The sequence below is a fragment of the Mesoplodon mirus genome (genome assembly GCF_964341445.2).
Source record: "Mesoplodon mirus genome assembly, chromosome: 18".
Classification (NCBI taxonomy): domain Eukaryota; kingdom Metazoa; phylum Chordata; class Mammalia; order Artiodactyla; family Ziphiidae; genus Mesoplodon; species Mesoplodon mirus.
The window spans coordinates 45,518,727-45,539,089 of NC_138994.1; the positions used below are offsets into that span (position 1 = coordinate 45,518,727).

A 20,363-nucleotide genomic window follows, 5' to 3' on the forward strand; every position below is an offset into this window, starting at 1 on the left:
ACACCAGCCTGTGAAATCAGTAAGACCACACAGAGGAGGCCACGGACCGGGAGACAGAAAGCGCCTGATCTCTGAGCACATCACCGAGGGCCCTCACCCTCTAGACTGCCCCTCTGCGCTTTCCGTTCTGCAAGGAGAAATACACACTTCCCTGTTAAAACCAAGGCCAGGTGACATCCCTTACGTGCAGCCGAATGCAGCCCCAACACAAGAGACTTGCATTGCACTCATTCTCAATTCCAAGCTAAACGGCCCCAAAGTAAAGACTTTTCCCAAAAGCCCATGAATAAGGAAAGCCTAAGTTATACCCTCTGTGCAAAGAAAGGTGAGCTTCAAGGTGTGAGGAGAACGGATGGATGACAACAGCCCACAGAGGGTCCTCTATAGCCTTGGACCAGGGAATCCAGCTGGCAGTGTCATAGGAAGGGGGCCTGAGCTGCCCACATAGGAGGCCCCAGCCCTGGTCCTTAGGGAGAGAAAGCCAAAGGGATCCTGCCGTATCCCTACAACCCCCAAACACACCCAGACACACAGCGCCACAGTGGGCAGGGGAGCGGATGGGGGCAAGCTGAGCTGGGAGGATGCAGATGTGAGGTAAGGGGAAGTCTTTTCCTTGGCAGGGGGTCTGGGTAAGGGGACAAAGTGAGAGCCTCTCTGATTCTTGCGAGAACGAGGTCTGGGTCAGAATGTCTTCTGCCACAAGAAGCCCATTTGGTGACTCCCGTTTCCTGGGAAGTCAGCAACTCCTTTACGGAGGAGGTCAGGCCCTTCCCCGGCAGGTCACCCGTGTGCAGCAGCAGGCAGCACCTGGTCCTGGGCAACAACCTACCGGAGGGTTTGTCCATGAAGAGGAAGGTGAGACCAAGCGGAAGCCCAGGGCCCTGAGAAGGTGGCCGGATTAGGTTTCTCACGAACACGTGGGCTGGAGGGCCTCTCCTCCAGAGGAGAAGACAGACTGTCCTTGCTCTGGGTCATCGGCCAGAAACGGACAGCTCGGGACACACAGATGGTTTCAGATGAGCGTCAAGAGACCCAGGCCTGACCCTGCCCTGCCAGCAATGCTGTGTGACCCGACCTAGTGCCTCACTCTTTCTGAGCCTCGGGCGACTCATCTCTAAGGCAGGAGGTCTATACTCGCACTGAAGTTGCTTCCAACTCAGCAGGCTAAGATCCAGGGTAGTGGCCTGTCCCCGGGGCCCGTCACCCCGACTGCCACAGTCCATTGCAGTGTCCTGGCCCAGGGGTCTAGGAAAGTGCTCTTGCTGCCAGGCACACACCAGGCCCTGCCTCCACACCCATGGGCCACCCCACCCGACACCATGACCTGCTGCACTGGACCAGAATCTCCTCTCTGAGATTCGGGTCGTCAGCTACGAGAAGTGTACCAGGGTTGCCGAGAGCCCTTGCAAAGCTGACCTGGAGGAGTTATCAGGACCCCCGTGATGGCTAGAGTCCCTCTCAGCTCTGATCCCTGGAGGCTGGTCCCGAGCAGCTGCCTTTCCTGGTCCCTCTGACGCTCTCTGTCCTGGATCCCTGAAGGCCCACAGCTCCCATCAGGAGGAGAGGCATGCCTGCGGCTGGGCCCTCTCCACTGCAGCTCAAGCCCTGGCTCTGGAAACCCATCCTGGGTTCCTAACAGGACATCTACCTATTTTTCCCGAGGACCTGGCTCCAGGGGCCCTCAAATGGCAGTGATCCCAGGACACATGCGTGTGGAGGAGAGGGGCGTGGGCCTGGCACCCAGACCCTCTGGAGCAGCTCCAGACAGGAGGGGGAGAGAGAACAACCGCAGCACCAAACCTCACCTCAGATGTCTTCACGGCCACCACCCAGGCCTCCAGCCGGTTGTGAACTCATGTTATGAACTGAATTATACCCCCCCCCCAGAATTCAAATGTTGGAGTCCTAACCCCAGTCCCTCAGGATGTGACTGTACTCACAGACAGGCTCTTTAAAGGGGAGATTAAGGTAAAATTCAGTCACTGGAGTGGGCCTCAAGCCAGTATGACTGGTGTCCTCATAAGAAGAGGAGGTGAGGACACAGACACACCCAGAGGGAGGCCACGTGGGGACACAGGGAGAAGACGGCCGTCTTCAAGCCAAGGAGAGGCCTCAGAAGGAAACAGCCCTGTGGCCACCTTGGTCTTGTACTTCCACCCTCCAGAACAGTGAGAAATAAATGTCTGTTGTTTAAGCTCCAGGCCTGCGGTACATTGTTCTGGGCCCCTGAGCACACTCACAGCTCGTGTTCAGCCTCAGGAAAGCGTCTTCTTCCCGAGGGGCTCTGCCCAGGCGCGTCCCGGGCCTCAGGAGAAGGCAGACCGTCCTGTCACTCAACCAACCAGCCTGGGGGCCCTTTCACGCCTCGGCTCCCCTGTGGAAGTCGCTGCCTCTGCTGGGGGATGGAAGCTTTCTCCAGGTAGGCCGCGTCTCTGAGGGCCCCTGACACCCCAGCAGGCCGGTGCAGCAGATTATCAGGACCTCTGTGATGGCTACGGTCCCTCCCAGCTCAGATTCTACAACAGTACCTCACTGACGCCTCAACGTGAGGGCCATCTGCAAAAGGGCGGCCCACGCAGGCCTCAGGTGGGAAGCGCGCTGGGTGCCCGGGCTGAGCGGGAGGCTGGCACCGGGTCAGAGGAGCGAGGCTGCACCGTGAGCTTCTCCAGGGGCCCTGCCCGTGGGCGGCCTCGTCCTCGCCCGCCCCATGCGTGCGGGGAGCCTGCCATTCCCGTCCTTTAAGAAGCGCCAAACGCCAGGTGCTGGAGGCAGCGCTGCCCAGCCGGGGTCTGACAGAAACGCCCCTTCCGGTGCCCACAAGGCCTCGGGGCTGCAGAGGAGCGCGTTAGGGAGAGAAGCCGCCCGGCCCTGAATCTGGGACACTGCCGTCCGTCAACGAGCATCGTTAGAGACAGTCAGGGGGTCCCTGGGACTCCAAGGTCTACAGCCTATAGGCCCAAGGTCCTCCTCTGCCCGTGGCACTGGGTTAGGGTGAAACACCCTTCTCTGCTTGGAGTGACGCTTGTCTGTGTACCTGGACACCATCCACAAAGAAAGCGGGGGCAGGCGGGGCCCTGTTATGTGGACCAGGCTGAGCTCCTGCTGCTGTGGGGGGAGGCGGGGGGGATAGGCGGGGGGAGGGGAAGGGAGCGCCACATGCTCTGCGCCGGTGAGAGTTTGTGCGTGAAGACAGAAAGGGCCAGAATCTCCAGAGAAAATCAAGTTCAGATCCAAAGGCTTCCCATATCTCTTGCATGTGTGCTGGGCCTCTTTGGGGAAGCCTGGTGGGACCCCCCAGAGGTGGCGCTTGGGGGAAGGACACACGTCAGGCACTAAGGGGTGTTCCCTGCTCCCCAACAGGGTGAGGAGGATGGACCCCGAGAGAAAAGGAAAGTGGAGGCTGGCCGAGGTGGCTGGGGACTCCAGAAGGGAAGGGCCTCGGGTATGGTGCAGACAGTGGGTGGGGCTCTGAGAGGCGGGCTGGGGGCGGGGCAGGGAGGAGGAGTGAATGCTGACCTCAGGGGGACTGGTCCCTTTGTGAGCTCAGAGCCATGAGGAATGGGAGACAGGGGACCAGGAGGTCCAAAGTCAGCATCACAGAGCCCTACGGAAGCAGCTCGTCATCACCATCAGCAGCAGCATTTCATTCACACACGGTCAAGTTCGCTTTTCGTGGTGTCCAGTCCTAGGGCTTTATCACATGCACAGGGTCCTGCAGCCACTACCACACTCAGGACACAGAACAGCCCAACTCTCCCAGGAATCCCCTGCACTCCTCCTTTGCAGTGAGCCCCCCATCCCTACTCCTGGCAACCCAGGATCTATTCTCGGTCCCTACAGCTTTGCAGACCATCTTATTCTGGGATGTACTGTATGTAAAATATATGGAGGTACCGTATGTTCGGTGAGGTCATACAGTAGGTAGTCTTTTGAGACAGGCCTCCTTTACACCCAACGAATTTGAGATGCGCCCATGTTGCTGTGTCAATCAACAGCATATCCATTTGCATCGCTGAGTCGGATTTCACAGTACGGGTGCACCACTGGCTGTCCATTCACGCCCTGAAGCATCCGTTGGGTTGTTTCCAGTTTTTGGCAGTTGCGAATAACTCTGTTATCAACATCCGTGTGCAGGTTTTGGTGTGAACACAGATTTCGTTTGTCTGGGATAAATACCTAGGGGAGGCATTGCTGAGTATTATGGCAGGTCTATGCTTAACTTTGTAAGACACTGACAAACTGTTTTCCGGAGCAGCTGTGCCATTCTGAATTCCCCAGCCGTGTGCGAGAGTTCCGGTTACTACACACCCGCGCCAGTGCTTGGGACTGTCAGGACTTTTTATTTTCAACATTCTAATGGGCGGGTGGTGGCATCTCGCCGTGGTTTTAATCTGCATTTCCCTAATGCAGACAAATGATGGTTTGGGTACTTATTGGCCATCCCTGGATCTTTGCCAAGTAGCTGTTCAAGTATTCTGCCCCTTTCTAGCTCAGTGGTTGGTTGTCTTATCGTGGAGTTCTGAGAGGCCTCTACACAGCCTGTATTCAAGTCCTGGGTCGGATATGCGACGCACAAATGTTTTCTCCCATCTGCGGCATGTCTCACAGCAGGAGCTTCTTACAAGGTGAGCCAGACGCATCACTCCAGTCCCTGACCCTCAGCCCTCCGGTGGCACCCACTGCTCTTGGAACGGCCCCCTCCTCCCTGCCCTCGTCGCCTCCCTTCTGACAGAGAGCCCTCCAACCCTTACCTGCTTCCAGGCAATGGTACTGCTCCTCCCTCAGTGCCCCCATGGCTGTTTGTTTCTCACACCCCAGGTCTCATTTCAAAGTCCATCCCATCCCCAGAGGTCCTCCCGGGACACTCTGTCCTTCCACCTTATTTATTTCCTCCATGTGCCTCACCACAATCTGTAATCATCCTCTGCTTACTTTTTCTTCTCTATCATCAACCTCCCTCCAGAACACAAGCTCCAGGGGTACGTGTCTGTCCTGGTCACCACTGTACCCCCAGTTCCGCGTGGAGCAGGCGATCCATGAACGTGGGCTGAATCAATGCACATGCTCAGGGCCAAGGTGCCGCCCTCTCCGCGGGGAAGAGCTCCTTTCACGGACCCTGTGACTCTGGAGGAAAGTAGGAGGGGCACAAAGCAAAGACCTTCCCCTCACAACCGAGGTCACTGGCCACCTTGACGATGATCACTCCCCACTCCTAAATTCTCCGTGCTAATGAGGGGCCGAGGATAATTTAAATCCACAGATAATCCACAAACTTCATCTCAGCTGTTTGGGTCCGCCTCCTCCTCCGAGGCTCCGCTTTTCTTTCTCCCAGCAGTTGCTAACGAGGCACAAAAGAAACGTTTCAAGCTGCACGACCTCTCTTTCGGATCAAGGTGCAGACGGCAGGAAGTGGAAAGGGGGAGGGAGCCCCATCATCCCAAACTGGATTACGACCCTCCGTGATCTAGTTAACTATAGTCTTCCTGCACCTGATTTACAGCTGAGGCAAAAGGCACAGGTCCTACAGGTCGTTCCGTCCGTCCGTGTGTGTGTGTGTGTGTGCGTGTGTGTGTGTGCGTGTGTGTGTGTGTGTGTGTGGTCTGCATGCACAGGCTCAGGTAGGCGGGCAGGGGCTGGACAATGCAGTGGGGGAGGTGCTGGAACACCTGATGACCAACAGTGAGGACCAGCTGGGGCCTCGCATCCACCTTTCAGCCCCAGACCCATCGGGAGCCCCTCAGGTGCTGCAGGTCTTTCTTAGCAGCACCTTCAGAACTGCGTCTGGATGCACAAAGCCCTTCCCCACCTTCTCCGCTCAGGGCCTCCGCCTGCTGGCTGCCAGGCACCCATCTCTGCCGTTCCGGTTGTTTGTCAATTTTGCTCCCAAAGCGTGTAAATCTATTATCAAGGGTGTGCAACGGCATTAGGGCAAATCCCTGGGGCCCTGCACAGTCTCTGGTGGGAATCGGTCTTCAAGTACACCCTGGGGCTGAGACTCTCAGGTGAGAGGGGCCGGCTCTCCTGTGCACCACACTCACCGAAAGAACTAAGGCCACGGGGAGCCAAAGGAATGGTCTCCATCCACTTGGTGTGCACACTGGCAATGGTTGGGGCTCTGGTTACTCTCTTTTTCTCCGCTTGTACTAATAATCATAACAGCTCACCAGTGTGGCGTGCACGCCATGTGCTGGGGACCTCCTCTGCATCATCTCCTTTAAGCGACACCATAACCCTAGGAGGGAGGAGGGACTATTATTATCCCCATTTTCAGATGGGAAAACTGAGGCACCAAAGACTAAATACCTTGCCTTGAGGTGGAATCTGAACCCTGGTCTCAATAACTCCAAGTTCCATGCTTTTAAAAGCTCTTCATCCCTAGCCCGTGGCTGGGGTAACCTGCTGCTCTTCCGGTAGCAGAAGTTATTTCCCAAGTAAAATGCCCCCTGTTAACTGGGGGACTGCAAACATCAGGAGGCTTTTCTGTTCAGACCGGGGACCCCGGGGATCCTCTAGGAGAGTTCATGTAAAATCAGGATGAGAGCAAGCTTCACAAACAAGGAGACTGACACCCAGGGAGGTAAAGAAACTGGCCAAGTAGGCCCAGGGGAATGAGACGGAGGGCTGGGCCTGAAAGACCCCACTTCAGAGCAGGGCACCACAAGGGCCAAGTCACAAGATGGGAGATTCTCTTCATTTGTAAAGACCTTAGGAGAAAACCACCTCCACCCGATTTCCTGGCTCTGCCAGCTTTTCCAAGTTCCCGGGTCACAAACTTCACTTACACAAGAGATTGTCCTATTGGATCAGGGACCCATAAAATTTTGTTAATTTATGATTTTTTTTAAAAAAAGAGGATGTGTTATGTGGAACGTCAAAGGTGTATGGGGCTCAGAGGCCGTAAATCTGAATATGATTTTATAGATGAGGAGACCGAGGTCCAGGAAGGTCCCATGACTTGCGTGATGCTCTCCGGGCTTTGAGCCTGGAGCAAATGTGGAGATCAGGATTCTGACCCCCACGTTCCCAGGGAACAAGGAAGCCTGCACCAACACAGGCCACAGCTGGAGCTGAGCCCTTCCATGAGGATTTCCTCTCCTCTCACTGTCTCTCTCCCCGTGGGTGCTGGCTTTGTGGTCTCTGCCCTCTGGGAGCCGCTCCAGCCACTGAGAAGCTTCCTGCCAAGATGACCAAGCCTTTTCCCTGTACCTCCCAAGATGATGCTAGGAAAAGGAAATGTGATGCCCACACATCGAAAGGGCGTCTCTGAGGCTTTCAGGCTTTTGTCCATGGACACTAGTGCATGGACACTAGCTTAGAGTCAGGAAGGGGTGGAGGTCCCAGGTTCCTAGCTGTGCAGTGACTAAATCCTGAGACCACCAGATCTAGACATACACACATGTATATATATATATATATATATATATATACACACACACACACACACACACACTATGAAGCAGTAATGACTGTCCAATCCCAGCCTTCATCTGGACACTGGAGCATCAGGCTGTATAACTAAGCTCCCAGCCTTACCAGCAAGATTTAAATTTTCACAATTTTAAACACACAGCCCCCTCTGCCCAGTTTTCATCAAGAGAGCCATTAAAACATAAGGCTCTCCCCTCTAAAGAATAAATCCTAGGTCACCTGTGAATATCCCCTTTCTCAACACAAGAGCAGGTCACTGTACTCATTTCTTCTTCTCCCACCGCCCTGGTTCTCAGCCTTGGCTACACATCAGAGTGGTTGGGGAGGCCAGGGCGTGGCCCAAAATGCTCGATTCCTCCCCAACCCTTGGTAGAGCTGCTGGAAGAAACAGGGGTGGATGGGAACGGCAAGCAAGCCCTGGCAAAGCTGGTGTGGACCATCTCAGGCTTCTGCCCACTGCCGCCCGCATCTTCTGAGGACTCGGGCACCTTCTTAGCAGCCTGAGATCAGCCACGGTGACTGTGGACTTGAAGGGGGCAGGTCAACCAGGGAAAGAAGCAGGCCGCTCTGAGCGGGGGCATTAGATGCGGTGGGTAATTTCTTCATTCTCCTCACAATTCAGTTCACGGGAGACTCCTGGAATGTCTTTATCCATCACAGATAGTTTGGGGAGATGATAAATTAATATCGTTTAAAGGAAGGCATGGCTGAAATGGTTAAATGGTAACGTCTTCTTTGCCGGCTCTAAAGAGAAAGAGCCTCCAAGTCCATAAAGAAGACAAATGGTAAACAAAACCGCCTATCTTTTGACAGATTCCAGAACGAGTATCATTCACACACCCTTCTGCAGAGAAAGGGGAGAAATTCATCTCGTCTGACTTTGTATAGGACAACAGCCCACGCCATAATGAGGCCTTCCCAGTGCTGTGAAATCGCGCTGAATAGCGGAGAGTGCAGCCGCCTGCTCCCTGGGCATGTTGATTACAGCCCTTTGTGTGCACCGGCCCTGCCAGCCCCAGTCTGGTAAACTAGGGGAGGAGAGAAAGTACCCAACAAATTTGTTGCTATGAAACTTCGCAAATGGGGGAACGGCATTATGATGTTTGGGATGGAACACTCTTGCTCCAAGCTGTCCGTGTCTGGGTCCACCCCTGCTCTCAACTGAACAAGGTCGGGAGTCAGCCAATCACCAGCAGTGTATGGGTGGCCTCAGCCCCTGCCCGGGGCTCCTCCCGGACCCTGGGAAGTCGGGTCGGGGGTGGGGGTAAAGGGGCCCCAGTAGCTGTTCCCAAGCACCCTCAGGTCAACAGCCAACTTGAGTCAAGAGGCACTGCTGGTTGTCCCATGTCCCCCATGAAATGCATCTGAAACAGAGCAAAGAAGTGCAGCCTTCACCCGAGAGCTACAATGGGGCCAGGGCTGGGGGTGACTCCGCATCTACATGATTTTGGAAGCCCCTGAGAGCAAACCATCTGAGATCAAAATGCTGGGACCAAATGCTTCCACTAAGGGAACCATTTCCTTAAACCATCCGGCCCTGGGAAGACAAGACAGTGGACTCCTCGGGGGCGCGGTGATGGAGAGACGCCTGTCTGAAGATCTCAAGGGTACACATCCCCCTGCCGGCATGTGAACTCCTACAGCTGGTTCCCACCAAGATCTCAGGGTCTTTCTTTGGTGGGGGAACTGTGCATTCAAAGTTCCCACATCCCCTAAGGGGGTGACACCAGGAAAAAAAGAGCTGAGGGGAAAGAGCTGGAACTTTCAACAGATGACTTTCCTCGCCAATGAAATGGCAAGACCTTTCAGGTCACATTCTTCTTCTCACCAATCAGAGAGCAGATCTTTCGGGCATTGTATTTTCTCACCAATCACAAAGCAGGGCCCTTCAGGCAATGCTCTGGCTCACCAATCAGGAGGCAGGATCCTTGAAGCACTGTCTTTCCTCACCAATCAGGAGGCACTGAGAGTCCCACCCTTTCCTGCCACATTTCCCCAGAAGGATAAGCGAGTGTCCTTCTGAGCAGATTCCATCCCTACATTCTCTCCTCTTCCATGGGTTCTTCTCCCAGCGTTACCACCAAAGCAGTTGCTGTCCGGGGCTGGGAGAAAGGACCCAGTCACCGAGGCTGGCCAAAGCATTTGAAATAAGACAGGACCACACCCTCATCTGCCTGCATCTGTCCCTCCTGGAAACCAGCAAAGGAAGCCGGCAGCTCCACACCATTTAACTAGAGTGGCAGAGCCCTGGAGGATGATCTGCAGGTTCCCAGGACCCCGTGGCCTCCTGACAGCTGGCTCCCAGCAGTGAAGGGCCACACACGGCCCTCATCCCTCCCCACGGCAACAGAAGAAAGGGAGAGCAGGCAGATGGCAAGATGACCAAGGTCCTGCTCCTTCCTGACTCTCCAGGGACATGCCTTTCCTGCTCTGACAGAAGAAACTGGTATGGCAGGAAGTGACCACTGCCTTTCCAGACACAGCCCAGACCTTCTCATCTGCGGGCACAGGGCTGCCCACCCGACTGGCCCCTGTTGATTAAATTTTCTTGGCCAAATTCCCACGAAATCTATGCAACCAGTTGTTTACAAGACCCTGACTTCAGTTTCTTCAGTAGAAGAGAGACAACAAACACTTGGGCACAAGGCGTTGGCTACCTTCCAACTACATTCTCTGAAAACCCAAAGCCCTCCTTCCATGGTGCCCCTGCCTTCCTGCCACCGTAGACGTTTCTTGGATCCCTTTGCCCAGGTCACTTTCTCAGTCCCTGCTCAAAGGCTCCTGGGGGATTCTCACCTGATCAGTTGTTTTTTTAATGTGGAAACAGCCCAGCTACCTTTACGCTTAAATTTCTCTCGGCAACCACCAGAGGCAGCCTTAAGTCCACAGATCTGGAAGGAGAGCTTGCTTGTGTGTTGGAAGCCATCCTATTCATCTCTGCTAATTTGGAATCCAAGGGATTTCTCTAGGAGACAGACTGGGAACCTGTTTTTTGGAGAACAGCGTCCTGCACAAGCAGGACCGGCTCATGGGCCCCACACTCAGAAGGGCACACGCTTGGTTGAAACTCTGCTTGCCATTTTGAAATTCTTAGCAATTCCTGAACAAGAAGCCCCGTGTTTTCATTTTGCACCGGGGCCCACGAATTATGTAATCGGCCCTGCACACAAGTGCCCAACATCTGGTGGATTTCCTGTTAAGAGGATGATACTTTGGCTTCATCCAAGGCTAAGCAGTAGCCATAGGAGGGTTTCCCTGCTGCAGCTCATCATCTGGGCCTAAGTCTCCCATGGCTTGTGTCTCTCCGGTGTCAGGGTCTTTACAGGCCCATGTGAGGGCCCAGCCATGCTGGCTTGTGGCCCAAGAGCCCTCGGAGATAAGTATGTTCTCGGGAAGCCATGCTCACAGGAAGCCGTGGCGCTAGGCCTCACGTTTTGGACCCGGAGAGTCCTGGTTCCTGGAATTCCCAAAAGCAAATGGGGGTGGGGGGAGAGCACTTCTCCCCTCCCCCAGTGTCACTAAATTCCCTGGCATTTCATCAAGTCCTCTGAGTCATCTGACCATCGCTTCATTTTTGTTAGTGGGAGAAAACAAACAGCAGAAAGTTAAAACATTACTGCTTGCTTCAGTGAACAAAAAATAGAGTCCCCCATCTCCCTTTAATTTTTTGTCCTGAGAAGTGAAACTATTTGCAGGTGGATTAAATGTTCCTTCTAAGCCCCGCCCGCCCCCAGCCCCCCAGTTGCCGACATCACAGTGAAGGTGCGCATCTGTGTCAGTGTCGGGGGCTGGAGGCGGGGGGAGCGGTGCGCACACATCCAAAGAAATGCATCTGCTTGGTTTTGGTGAAAGAGAGTCCTTTGTGCCGACGGTAAGCCCGGTGAACATGACCCCCGCCCTGTGGTATGCGGCACACCTGTGCCGACGGAGGGGGCGGGGCGGGGCCCGGGAGCCCTGCACCCTCGCGGGGACCCCACCTCCTTTCTTCCCCCGGAGCCGTTTCTCCACTGCCCCTTTGTTCCGACTTACACCTCCAGATACCTGGCAGGCGTGCGTGCGTTCGTGCGTGCGTGAGATGATCTCAGCGTGGGGACTAGAAAAAAGAAACACCGGAGGAGGAGAAGCGGGGGGGGGGGTGTGGGGGCGGTGGGGAGGGAGAGGGAGGGGCGGCCCAGGCCCGCCCCGCCTACCTTTGCAGGCCTTGCGGTGGGTGATGGGCTTGCCCAGGTCGCGGTAGTAGCCCTCCTTGCAGTAGTGGCAGTGGCGGCCGGCCGTGTTGTGGCGACAGTTGAGGCAGACGCCTCCGCTCTTGCGCCCCGACAGCTTGTAAAGCTCCATGTTGAAGCGGCAGCGCCGGGCGTGAAGGTTGCAGTTACAGGCTACGGGAGACAGGGACGCGGGTCAGGAGCGGAGTCAGGAGGGGCGCCGGAGACCCCGTCCCCCCAGCTGCCCCTCCTCCACTGCCCGACCCTGAGGCAGCCTTTCTTCCGGGAGCTTTTTCCTTGGCTCCCCTGTTTGCATTCATCAGCAGGTATTGACCACCTGGCAGTACCTGAACCGTCGCCAGCCGGCTGCTTCCCTCTCCAGTGGAGGGCGTTCACTTCCTTCAAAGGATCCCCACTCCCCCCGGCCCACACACCCATCACACAAGTCAGAGCTGGGAGATGCAGCTGGCATCCTCCTGGCGCCCCAATCCTGCTTGCTGTGGGCTGAACTGTGTGTCCCCCCACCCCATTCATGTGCTGAAGCCCGAACCCCAGAACCTTGGAACGGGGCTGTATTGGGAGACATCTTGGTAGAGGACCTATCTTGGAGATGGGGCCTTTAAGGAGATGATTACATTAAAATAAGGACATAAGGGTGGCCCCAGTCCCATCTGACTGGCGTCCTCTTTTTATAAAGAGGAAGTTTGGACACGCAGAGAGATGGCAGGGGTGCAAGTCAAGGAGAGAGGCCTCAGGAGAAACCAACCCTGCCCACACTTTGCTCTTGACTCCAGCCTCCGAATTATAAGAAATAAACGTGTGTGGTTAAGCACCCCGGTGGCTGCCAAACTTATCACCGCAGCCGGAGCAGACACTTGCACTGCTTCTGAGCAGCATCTCTACCCGCGCACGCTCCCCACTTCCCTGAGCTCCAGCCACTGGGCTGGACTCTCCTTTTCCCACGCGTCCTCCTGCCACTGAGGGCTCGGGGCCCCGCTGCACCGTCTCCCCTCCCACCATCAACTTGCATGACTTCCCACGGCATGGTGGCCCACACTCCTGGCTGCTGGGTCCTCTGGACAGGCCCTTAGCATCCTCCCCCGGGGCCTCCTCCTGACTAATCCTGCTTCCCTCTGCCTGTTCCCCACATACTCCTCTGGACTCAGCAACCCTTTTGCCTCTGCTCTGACGCTGTCCCCAGTCTGCCTCGTTCACCCCTCACGGCAGTGCCCACCTCTGTGCTCCTGTCTCCCAAATCCACATTGCCAGCTCCTGCTTTGGGGTCTGTATGTGGACCCTAAAGCGCCTTCCCCAAACCCATTCACTGCTCTCCATCCATCAGGCCTTGGCCCCTCTGTCACCTGAGCTGAGCCCTCCAAGCTCCTGACACTCTAAGCAGAGCAGGAGTTCTAAGCACGTAGCTGAAGATGTCCAGCACCTGTTTAAAATCTTTCAGGGGCTCCCCACTGAATAAAATCTAAATCATTTAACACGGCCTCCCGGGCTCTGAATAAACGGGTCCTGCTTCTCTCCCCCCCCACCCCCGCTGTCATTCTGATCATCCCCCTCTCTCCTCTTATGCTTCAAGCTGTATCAAACTTTGGCAGTTTCTGGAGCATGCCACGTGTGGGGACCCCTCACCTGTCCCCTCTGTGGCTTTGCATTTGCTGTTCCTTGCCTCCTTGGACCCTCTGCCCTCAAGCCCCCTCCTCATCGGCCTGCATCCTTCTCAACCTCCGTGTCTTGGTTTCAATGTCACATCCAGGCTCATCTTCACCTCCGGCCAGCGTGGCTTGCACACAGTGGGGGTCTGAGCTCCCTAGGGATCCAGCACAGCCCCTACACAGCCCTCTTCATACCACCCTGTGACACTGTTCCCTGCTTCCTCTTTAGGCTTCTGACTCCAGCTTAAATCTGGCCTAATCTCGCTCACTCTACAACACGATTTGCCCTTGCTTTTGTGACAAGCTTGTTTTAAATCACATTTTATGTAATTGTTAAAGAAATACACGCTTAATACCAGACACTTGAAAAACAAAAGCAGAAAGGTAAAAAAAAAAAACAAAAAAAACCCACACTCAAATCTCCACCAACTGCTGTTAATGCTGGGTCTCTCCTTGCAGGCTTTAATTAACATGTGCTCAGCTGTGGAGCTATTTAATTCTTTCCTACACACGTGGATCATACTTGTGCCTCGCTTCCAAGCCAACTTTCTCATAATGATGAACATTTTTTTATGTCAGATAATGTCCTTCATAGTTTTGAAAGTCCTCCACTGTATGCATACACGAAATGGGCTCCTTGGAATCAGAAGCTGATGCAGTTAAAAGCAGAGTCTTCCCAGGTTGGGCAGTTATGTCCAGTTTTTCACTATTACGAACAACACAGTGGTAACCACCTTTGAACATGCACATCTGTACTCTGCTCTGATGAGTGTCGTACGGTAAATTTCTCAGGGCAGAATCGCCAGGTTAAATTTTGGTGTTCTTAACTCGGGATCTCAATTGCCCTCAAGAAACGCTGTCCTAGTTTACTCCCCCACCAGCAGGATATGAGAGTTCCTATTTCTCCACACCCTAGAAAAGAATAACAATATGCATTTGGTATCAGCATTCTTTTTTTTTTAGCCTTTGCCAATTCATCTGGAAAACACACACACACAATTTTAATTTGCATGGCGTGTCTTTGATTACCAGTGAGATTGGACATTTCTCCATGTGTTTGTTTTTCTATTTATATTTCTTTTTGTGTGTGTATGCATTGCCTGTTCATGCCATTTGCCCAAATTTCAAAAAAGGTGGGGGTTTTTCTTACGATGTCTAGTGCTCTTATAGACAATGGATTAAAAACCATTTGTCTTTTTTATATCCAAGCTGCAAATATTTTTACCAGTTTCTTATTCACATATTACCTTTTGTGATTTAAAAAAAATTTGCCTCTTTAATTTTTCTCTCTGATGTTATGATAAGCTTCTTTAAATATTCTTCCTAGAATCACCCTCCAAATCACACACAGTTTACAAGTAGAGATGGATGAGGGCTCTAGAGGAGATGCTGTGTGTGATACAGGAGAAAAGACCTCAGCTTATGCCCGAAGTCTGGAAGAAGCATCCAGAAGCCAAATTAAGCCAGAGAATGGACTCCCAAGAGCCTTACAAGTATCCCCTCATCACCTCCGGCCCTAGGGGCTGAGTTCAATCAGGTGCAAAGAAAGTTCAGCTAGGCCCTGCCCACCAGCACAGGGAAAGATGCAAGTTCATTGTCACTGTGGAATCACTCAGCCAGCCTAGGGTGAGAGGGGGCTGCTCAGAGGGATCAAGCAACCTAGGACCACCAAGCCAGTAAACAGGGGTCCAGGACAAGAACCCACGTCTCCTGGCTCCTGGCCCACTGCCCCAGAGGAAAGGACCCACATCACTGGAAGGAACAGCTGGCCCTAGACTACAGCTTAGAATCTGGATCTTTCCTACTAGGACAGAAGTCACAGGGATCTGGAAGAATCACCGGGGCGTCACTTCCTCAGGCCTTTCGGGTACGGGAAAGGCCTCAGTAGCTGCATCTTTTGACCCTTCTCGGAGGCAGATGCTAAGCCTGCATCCACATCTGTCAAGTCAGTCCAGCTGTTCCCCCATTCCCTCCTCGGAGCTCAGCAACCCCCTTCCCCACCCCAGGGGGAACCTCTGGTTGGTATCTCTCTTCCATAAGCACCTTACACCAGCAAAAGCTCTTCCCAAACAACTGGTCACACAAAAGAAAGCTCAGAGGCCGAACATCAAAAGACAGGGCTCCCCCCGCCCCCGCCCTGTCCCCCTCTTCTTGGAGCTGTCAGGGGACATCAGTGGCAATTGCCCAGGCTCAGCCTTCTGCAAAGCATTTTACGGCTTGTTTTCTTTTCTCTTTGTTTTATTTTCTCTGCACAAATGGAAAAATGCATCAGGCAAAGCAGCTCACATCTGGATCCCTTGGCTCCACACAGAGTGTCGCCCAGCTCCCAGCCTGTGCCCTGCCCCTTCCTTGGAAAGACACCTTAATCCCTCACGCCTTCCTGTTTATCTGCTGCCTCTCTTGGAGGCAAAAATATTGGGTATTAGTTTCATGATCAGATTTCAAGGCGGGAAGGAAAGGGAATGAAGAGGTCAGCCCGGGAGAGGAGGGAGGGCAGAGGGCAGCACAGCTTGTAAGGAGCCCCTCGAGGTGCTGCGTCCTGTCCAGGGGTCTCCCAGCCACCCAGAGGGAGCTGATCTGGCCTGGCCCCCAAGCTCTGTGCCCTCCCCTTCAGCTGTCACGTGGGGATCGCCAAGGACACATCACGCGTGGCTGCATTTCAGACCCAGGGGCAAAAGGTGGGTCAGGAGAGACGGAAGCGAGCTCCCCATCCCCCCAACCAGGAACCTGGCAGGGAGATTTTCCTCTCCCCTCAAAAGGTCCTCTAAGTCTTCTTTTAACATATGCCCGTCACCACCATTCCTTAAGCGTCTACGAACTTCTCCCACAAACCTGGATTGTCCAACCCCTCACTACCCCCAGGGAGTTCAAGCAACACACATGCAGGCGCTCCGGCTTTGTGCCAGGTCCTGTGCCACAGGCCGTGACGGAGACAGGGGCTCCCAGTCTCACAGAGGGAGGGGCAGGTGAGCATTCGCAGCAGCAGCTCTTAGATAAAACGGGACATGCTCCCCTCAGCCGTGTTGGTTCCTGGAGGACAGCGACAGTGTTTGCCCTTATATCCTCCAGGCCAGAGCAGACCTCGATATATTTTCATTATACAAATGAGAGAGAGAGAGTGCAAAAATAAGAAAGCAAGAGAGAAGATGGATGGGTGGATGGATGGATGGATGGACAGGTGGATGGAGGAGTGGGTGGCTGAGTAGATGGATAAATGGATGATGGATGGGTGGGAGGATAGACGGATGATGGGTAGATGAATGGGTGAGTGCATGGGTGGATGGGTGGATGGATGAACGGGTGGGTGGGTGGACAGATTAGGTTGGTAGATAGGTAGAAACGTAGGACAGATGGAGGACTGTGTGGTCTGCCAGGATGCCACCCTCCACCAAGGCACAGCCTCGTGGCATTTGTGACTTTTTTTTTTTTTTTTGCTTTGAACTACTTTAAACTTGTCCTGCTGCTTTAACTCATTGATTTAGATCCTGTCTGCTCAAGCAGACTGCAGGAGAAGAAGCCACATTAGGATGCCCTGGACTCCTCCTGGGACCCCGTACACAATGGGGACTGAATCCGCATCCACTGGTTTGATGAGTTTACCAGACACAGATGCTGGCCCTCTCCTGAAAGGCCTGATGAGCTAAGCCCAAATCCCGCCAGGGCTCTCCCAGGCCCAGAAAGAATCGGCAGACGTTGCTAAGCCGGATCCTGGCCGTGTCTCTCAGCAACTCGGGCCCTGACTCCCCTAAACTTCATGTGGCTCAGGGGTTCTTGTGCAACAGGACGGGCCTTGGGCGATGGGCCCCCTCAGAGCTCTGGGCTTGGTGCAGGGCCCTGCCCCCCCTCCCCGCACACAGGATCGATCCTAACATCCTCCCCTACCTTCTAGGCCAATTCTTTCAAGAAGGTCACCCAGGTTAGTTCTGCCGCCCAGCAGGGAACTTTGGACTTCTATATCTGCAGCCGAACCGCCCCACATAACTGGCCCACGTTTGCTCCATCTGCAGGCTTGGGGGCTTTGTAGGCAAGAAACCAGCCCCCAGCCCTGGGCTGCCCGAGTGCCCGGGAAAGCGCAGCTCTCAGACCTACCGTGATCAGTGACGCATTTCCACAAGTCCAGTCCACCGGGGCGGGTGGGGACACAACGGGAGCTTACAGGGTGCGGGGCAGGGGCCGCTTCCCTCACCAATTCCTTTGCTAATTCGGTCTGTGGCTGCCGGGTGAGGACCACAAGACCTCCTCAACCACACAGAATGTTCTGAACATTCTGGGTAAGGGATTAGAGCAGCGGTTCTCAACCACGGGCAGTTCTGTCCCCCAGCAGACATGTGACAATGTCTCTACAGACATTTTTGGTTGCCACAACTGCCAAAGGAGGTGCTACCAGCATCTCGGCGACAGAGCCCAGGGATGCTGCTGAACGTCCTACCAGGCACAGAACAGCCCAGAGTTACCCCGCCCCAAATGTTAATAGCGCCAATTTGGAGAAAGCCTGGGTTAGAGAGATCGTGACTCCCCCCCCCCCCCCCCGCAGGATAGGCAAAGCTTTACACCCTTTGCTGCCGCCTCTAAGAGCAAACTCAGCAGCTTCAAATGCTGCCCAGGGAGTGACAGACATTTGTTTCTTCAACAAACACCAGCTGAAGCCTTTAAAAGGGCCAGATTCTGGGAATTCCCTGGCAGCCCAGTGGTTAAGATTCTGCGCTTTCATTGCCGAGGACACGGGTTCAATTCCCGGTCGGGGAACTAAGATCGCCCAAGCCGTGCAGGGCGGCCAAAAAAATAAATAAAAGGACCAGATTCTGGTGTGTGCGTGCAGGGGATATGGCGGCAGACAAGACAGACACTTGCCCTCAGGGTGCTTCTGTCTCAGAAGGGAGATGGACAGCCGTCTGGGAACCACACAGTAGACCTGGAATTTCCAACTGTGCCCAGAGCTGTAGGGACTGATGGTCGAGAGGCCATTCTCCTGGGACCAGGTGGACAAGGCAGGGCCTGAGAAGAGAACCAGAGCACAGACCAATATTCTTGCTGGCCTTGCTCCAACTGCAACATGCAGATGGGACCCCTAGGAAACCTGTTCCGATGCAGATTCTGATTCAGAAGGGCTAGAGCGGGGGCCTGGGAGTCTGCATTTCTAACAGGCACCCAGGCACTGCCACTGGTGGTCCACAGACCAGCAGCAAAGGTTGGTGGAATTGGCACTAAATTGAAAAGAAATCAGTGGGAATGGAAGGTACTTTGGAGAGAGAGCCCACGGGGAGGTAAAGGGGAGAGTTTACAGTGGGGTGTACGTGATGGAGCAGTGGGGAGAGGTCTGGTTTCAAAAGAAACTTCTGAAACGATTAGTTCAGAATAACAAAAATATTTGAGTTATTTTTAAGAGTTTGGGGCCGTTTGTATTTCCTTTTATTTATTATTTTGCTACTCTACTTGGTATACTGTTTATTTAGAAGTTGTTTGACCCTTGTTTATAAATGTTAAGTATTCCGCCCCAGTGCTGGCTTCTCTGAGCTCAGTTTCAGCGTCCAGTGAGATGACCAGGCTGAGATGTCACCGCTCCCCACACACCTGGCTCCCGCCAGCACCTGCGGACACTGAACTGGGCTCTCAGAGGGCTCCTTTTGGGACAGGGGCTGAGGCAGGACCCACCCAAGCATTTCTGGGGCCCCTACCCTTTCATGTCTTACAGGTGAGCTGGGCATAAGAGAAACGATCGCTCATGTAGATAAATCTGCAAAACAGTCAAATCCCCGACTATAGGTTTCATTTTACTAATGGCAAATCTGGTAGCTCATGGGTTTCTTTATTCACTCAGCTGATATTTACTGAGCACCTACTACGTTCCAAGCACGAGGCAAGGTGCTGGAATAGAACAGTGGGCAGGACAGAGGTGGTCCCCACCCTTACAGAGATACCTGGTATGAAAAAGTCCGGTTAATGCTGCTGTTACTGTCACTTCACTCCAAGGACTACCCCTTCCCCCGGAAAACAGGGCTTAAAGGTTGTCACCAGAGACATCAGCTGCCCATATAACGCAGTGGTGACCAGCTGGGGTGAGCCAGGGAGACTCGGCGGCCGCTAAGACACTAGAAGCATCTCACAGGAGCCATTTGGTTCCAGCCAAGGCTCAAGGGCTTGCAATCATTTGTGGAGTGCCTTGTGTCAAGTTCAATCTGAAATAGTGTTGGAATGCACCACCTAGACATGGCCAGGAGAACTGGACAACTCGCTTGTCTAGAAGAAAAGTCAACAAGTCCATGCTGGGTGTGACAGTGCCCAGGTGAGTTGAGGATGTGCCATGGGACTCCAGGGAATTCCCAGAGAGAACGCGAGAGGAAAGATGTGACACCTCAAGGCATAAGACGGGGCCACCAATGATACCCCCCGACATTGCATGCTTCGCACGATTGCTTGTTCATTTCTTCATTCAACGAATATTAACAGAGCTCCTTCGATGTGCCTGCCTGAGTTGGGAAGCGCAGCCGGTATAGGGCTGATATCACTGCACTTCACCCTTTCAAGACGATGCCCCCCTCTTCCTTCTCTCCACCTCTGGTTTTCAATCCAAGCCACCAATCCCCTCCCAAGACCCCACCATGGGATGGTTCTCAAACATGGGTGCGCAGAATCACCGAATTGCCTGCCCAAACACAGACAGCTGAGCCCCAGGCCCACGGGTGTCTGATTCAGTAGGCTGTAGGTGGGGCTTGAGCACCTGCACTGCTCACAAGTTCCCAGATGATGCTGATGCTGCCTGTCCCAGGGCCACACTTTGAGGACCACTGGTCCAGAACGTGCAGAGGAGAAAAAAGATGTGTGAAGGCAAGGACCTAGAGTCTCACACGTGAGTGTAGTTATGATTAAACGCAAATGGCACACAACTGATACAACATCACAAGGCTGCAAGGACGAGAAGCAAGAGAACTGGACCTGATTTGGGAGAGCTGGGACCTAAGCGCTAGTCCTGGCTCTGTGGCTCACCCAGGTGTGTGCCCCCGGAAAGCCCCCTTGGCCTCTCTGAGCCTCCGTGTTCTCTTTGGAAAATGAGGACATTGGGTTTGAT

The 20,363-nt window shown here is 54.0% G+C and overlaps 1 protein-coding gene across 2 annotated transcripts in view; it reads right to left on the bottom strand.

Moving 5' to 3' along the window:
• Nucleotides 1–20,363, bottom strand: part of NTN1 (netrin 1) — a 195,149-nt gene that overhangs the window by 57,684 nt on the left and 117,102 nt on the right. For both annotated transcript variants that reach the window (XM_082605536.1, XM_082605535.1), the window contains exon 3: nt 11,619–11,807. In XM_082605536.1, the coding sequence (XP_082461662.1) occupies nt 11,619–11,807 (189 nt within the window). The remainder of the gene's footprint in view (nt 1–11,618; nt 11,808–20,363) is intronic.